This window comes from Branchiostoma belcheri, unplaced genomic scaffold, assembly GCF_001625305.1.
Source record: "Branchiostoma belcheri isolate BF01 breed outbred unplaced genomic scaffold, Haploidv18h27 scaffold324, whole genome shotgun sequence".
NCBI lineage: Eukaryota > Metazoa > Chordata > Leptocardii > Amphioxiformes > Branchiostomatidae > Branchiostoma > Branchiostoma belcheri.
Genome location: NW_017803937.1, coordinates 78,498 through 83,421, shown reverse-complemented (window position 1 = coordinate 83,421; position 4,924 = coordinate 78,498). Strand labels below are relative to the sequence as shown.

The following is a 4,924-nucleotide window of genomic DNA, read 5'->3' as shown; positions in this document are numbered from 1 at the left end:
GTTCTCTTCCCACCACCACCCTCCTCGCCACCGTATTCTTTTCTAGTTTCTTACTTTTACTAAGTCAAGTTTAGGGTAAGACAATACATTTTGTTGTATTTTTTTTTCTTCGAAATCTTTATTCATTGAGAGGCCTGTATCTCTTCTGAAAAAGCCCGCCAAATGATTAAACTTTTCCCTTTGTCGGCCAAACTGCGTGTCTCTGTCCTTTGTCTTGGTTGGTGATAATTATCTTTCACGAAGGTATAGCTGCTTTAACCACTCGTGCACTAAAATCATAAACAACGTAAGATCACCTAAGAAGACGCATATTTCCAATCTTGCTATCCTAACCATAAACAGAGAAAAAAAATTCCTTCCAACACTTTGTGTTGTTATACTTTTTAATGTCTGAAACAAAGGGGGAGACGTTGCGATAATTGTCTCAATCCCTCTTGTTACAGCTTGTTATCAAGGACCAAAGCACCGTGTACAGTCGAATTAATTTTGTTGTTGTTGTCTAGTTGCTGGCTACAAGGTAACCAGTTGTACTATGGGTTCCTGTTGCCTGTGGGACTGGTGCTACTGTTCAATACCGTTGTGTATATCATGGTCATCACCAAGCTGACTTGCGGAGGAAGGACCAAAGGTAAGTTCTGAGAATCTGTTATTATTTCGGTTTCAAGGGCTGTGTGTGTGTGTGTGTCTGTGTGTGTATGTTTGTGTGTGTGTTTGTATGTATGTACTATGTATGTGCTCATTTGTGTTAGTATGTGTGTGAGTTTGTATGTTTATGTGTGTGTGCGTTTCTATGTTTAGTGTGTGTGTACAAGTGTGTGTGTGTGTGTGTGTGTGTGTGTGTGTGTGTGTGTGTGTGTGTGCAAGTGTGTGTGCAAGTGTGTGTGCAATTGTGAATGTGCAGTTGTGTGTTGATTTTATGTGTTTACGATAACTCAAGGACATGTTAGTGGGATGCGATATTTAATGTGCTGGTAGCTGTCGGCAAAATGAATGTCCTTTTTAATTATGTGCTTTATATCTGAAGATTGCATGGTCAACAATCCAGTAGATAGTCGTTAGGATGACATAATACACGTTCACCTTCCTAGCTAATTTTTAAGAACTGCATGGCCGCATTTCTTATCTCTTCTTTTCTCGTCCCTTCCCGTTTTTCATATTCCAACAGATACAAAAAATTAAAAGAAAATTGACTTAAACATAAATACAATGCCACCAGTATAAAGTGCAACACATATTTTAATTACATTAGCATGCGATTTCTTGTTTCTCTTTCAACATATTTTGCAACCCAATAGTCGTATTGTCCAATGAAATTCATCCTACTTTTTACGACGTATAGATATTGCAGTACTTATCGAAGTGAAACATTTCTGTAGGGAAAGTTGATGATAATAACAGCGGAGGGACAAAGCAGCAGCTGCGCATCGCCATTGCTGTCATGGTGCTGGTCGGACTCACCTGGATATTTGGATTCTTCATGATCAAGTACACTACCAATTTTTTTTTCTTATTTTCTTATGTTGAAAACTATTTTCTTGCGGGGGGGGTGGTGTTCTAGAAACATTCTTCAAAGATATGGTATATTGAATCTGACACAAAGATTTGTATTCTTCTTTTTTCTGAATTAAGAAAAGAAAATGTTTCTACTATCATGCTAATCAACAAAAATCTTAAGATTTTTTTTTAATTTTAGGAAAGTTTACGGGTTTTTTTCTCCTACAAGAAATCTTTTCTTGTGTACAGAATGGTTTTCTTGCTCTAAGTTCAAGAAATATTTTCTTGTGGGCAGAATTATTTTCTTGCTACAGCAACAGTGTGTCTTGAATGTTCTTGCTCCGGGGATTCTTAAATTTCTTGTTCAAAGAATAATTTTCTTGCTACAAGATATATTTTCTTTGTTCAAGGAAAAAAACAAGAAAAAACATTTTTGGTAGTGTAGGGCCTAGGAAAAATTGCGTGTTTTCTGTTTACCAGCCTAACCTAAACAATTTGATTTGCAAAGCTTTAATTTGTTGGACTGTATTATATAATTTGGATAAATAGAGATCGCCAAAGTCGAAAGAAAACAGATAAAGGGAATGTTGTAAGTTGTCGAATTTCAGTAATAATTCAGCAGGTTATCAAGGCGATTTACCAAAGATAAACACAGCATTGTAGCGTATGGAATGTATGAGGTGCTGCAATCTGTTAGATATTAATTTCATTCTTCATTCTTGTAGCATGATTCTTTGTTTCTTTGTTTTTATTAGATCTCCATTAGTGTTCAACTGACCACTATTCTTCCTGGAGTCCACATAAAATTCAAAATTATAACAACAGAAATGTACAGAATTCAACTCAATATTAACATAAATTGAATAATTTAAAATAATCAACATAATTAAGTAACATAAACTGAGTTCGAATCAGAGTGATCACTGACATTATAAAAGTAACATAATTAAGTAACATAAGGTAACTTAAGTTCGAATCAAATTTATAATCAGTTAATGTAGTCAACTATGAAACAAATTAACAACAAAATCTCTTGATTAAACAAAATGATAATGCAACTCAAACCAGAGAGGGAGAGGTCGGAGGTCAGAATAAATTATAGTGGTAACTCAAAATACAGTGAACTGAGGTGGTAACTCAAAATACAGTAAACTGAGGTGGTAACTCAAAATACATGTAAACTGAGGTGGTAACTCAAAATACAGTAAACTGAGGTTCTTGTATCGCAGCCTCGTATCAGATCATGCCGAGATGAAATACAAACATATGCTGCAGACATTATGTATTCTGAATGTGTATGTTATCATAGTATTAAATGCATGACGTGTAGACTGCAGTATGACTCAATTTTTTTGTCAGACGCCACATGGGGTTACCCCCCCCCCCAAAAAAAAGGTCATCTTCGAAGAGCAAATGACTTTCCAGCTTATTAATGTCCATATTTTTTTCATCCTGTACCTATCTATAACGATGATCAATACCGCTGAATAATTAATACATTCTCTATTGTGTCTCCAGCGATGGGAGAGTTTTTTTCTCCTACTTATTCTGCATCTTCAACTCCTTGCAAGGATTCTTCATATTTATTTTCCACTGTCTACGGCAGAAGGAGGTACAAAACCTGTGGTTCAAGTAAGTTACATTTATAAACGTTGTAGATTACATTTTGTTGTAGATGACTTGTCCGTAGTTGAAATAATCTATTACAACAAATTATGATATCGTACACCTAACAGCTTTTATGAGAATATTTCATAATGTTAATAATAATACTGCCATGCCCGTATTACTCTAACCTGGTATCCAGTCTATCGTGATTGGGGCGGGTTTTCGTCGGGGCTGATGAACTCTTCCCCGCCCGCCTGAGCTTGGTTCCCCCGGTAGTTTTTTTTATGGGTTCACCACACCACGAAGTGGTGTGGTGAAACCATATTGCTTTTTCTGATGTTTCTTCTCCTTCTTCTCCTCCTCCTCCTTCTCCTGCCATTTTTTAAATGGATTCAGCTTCTTCATTTTAGGGCCTAAGGTCCTGAAATTTGGTATGGAGGTACAGTGGGCAAATACCCCTGGCCTTTTTTAAATTATTGTGATACAGGCTTTTAGAATGGTTTTATTTGAGTTTTTTGGCTGTGTTATAGCAAATGTATTACTGTGTTAGTTTGCCTTGTTTACCACGTTTGGGCATGAGTCATCAGAATGGAATGCAGGGCATCAACCAATAGGCATGCAGCTTTCCTCTATACTTCTTGCTGATTGGCTGTTGGGATTTAACTTGATTAACACCTGCACAGAAGCATTTCCATACTGACAGTATGTCTGTATTCAAGTGTTTTGGTAGGTATTTCAAGCTTTCCTGCTCCAGCATGGGAATGCCGGGCATGGACGTTTTTTTTTATTTTGAAAATCAACAGTTTGCATTATGCAATTAAAAATCCTAACCAATAAAGTAGGGAATAGCTATCCAACTGTTGTTTTAGTTGTATTTTACTTCATATTATAGTTATATCAATGTAAATCATTGTTTTCCCTTGTTACCTCCAGGTAGGGATGTATATCCTGAGCGCGGAGGTTTTGTGAGGGAAGACGAAAATTGCGTTCGCACCCGTTTCTCGCGTTTGGGTGGACGGATATGTCTGGGACTTGGTATACGTTTTGCTGTTGGGCTGTAGATGGTGCACGTTGTTTTGGTTTTTTAGTATGTGTGTTTTAGTGCGTGAAAATGATGCGTTTAGACCGCCGATGGACACCCCTTTCAGTGTGAAAGTGGGCCTCAGCTTTTAACCTTTGCATGTATAATCACCATTGAGGTCGCGACCACTGATCTGACCTTTCACACAGAGGGGTGTCAGCATTCTTTGAAACTGTTCAGATGTGAACCACATGTGCCGTCAATCAACGTCTCGTGCCTGGTGGGATCGCGCGGGTCGCAGCCAGCGAACTTCCGGGTGGGCCAATGGGTCAGGGGTCAACGCCCTCTTGCGCAATTTCGGATGTTTTCGGCTTACGGTCTCGGACCGGAGTTTTTTTTACGATTTTGGATCCGGCGGACACCCTCAGACCGAAGGGCTATAACTCCGCCAAGAAAAGTACGCCGGGAAATCTCATTACATCAGTCAACGGAGGTTTCCAGCCGGCTTCCGATACAATTTTGGTTATTGTCCGTCGACTCTATAATTTGGGTAGAAACTGTAGTTAAACGTAAATTTTGGATACGAAAAATGTAGTTTTTTTGCAGTTTTTTCAACGGACCTGCTTGGAAAAAACGAATTTTCCCAGGCTAACGGCTTATATGCTGAAATAGCTTACTATTTCCTGTTTCTGAAAAACAGAAAAAAAATATAGGTTGTTGCGATAAGTTTTTCGCAAAATCCGGTGACGCGAACCCCTAGAAATTCCACATAGAACGCAGCTATTTGGGTCATCAGGCGAC

General features: G+C 38.1%; 1 protein-coding gene across 1 annotated transcript in view; it reads left to right on the top strand.

The window, feature by feature from the left end:
• Nucleotides 1–4,924, top strand: part of LOC109475077 (adhesion G-protein coupled receptor G7-like) — a 44,506-nt gene that overhangs the window by 29,881 nt on the left and 9,701 nt on the right. The window contains exon 21 of the mRNA XM_019775620.1: nucleotides 3,013–3,126. Coding sequence (XP_019631179.1) covers nucleotides 3,013–3,126 — 114 coding nt within the window. The remainder of the gene's footprint in view (nucleotides 1–3,012; nucleotides 3,127–4,924) is intronic.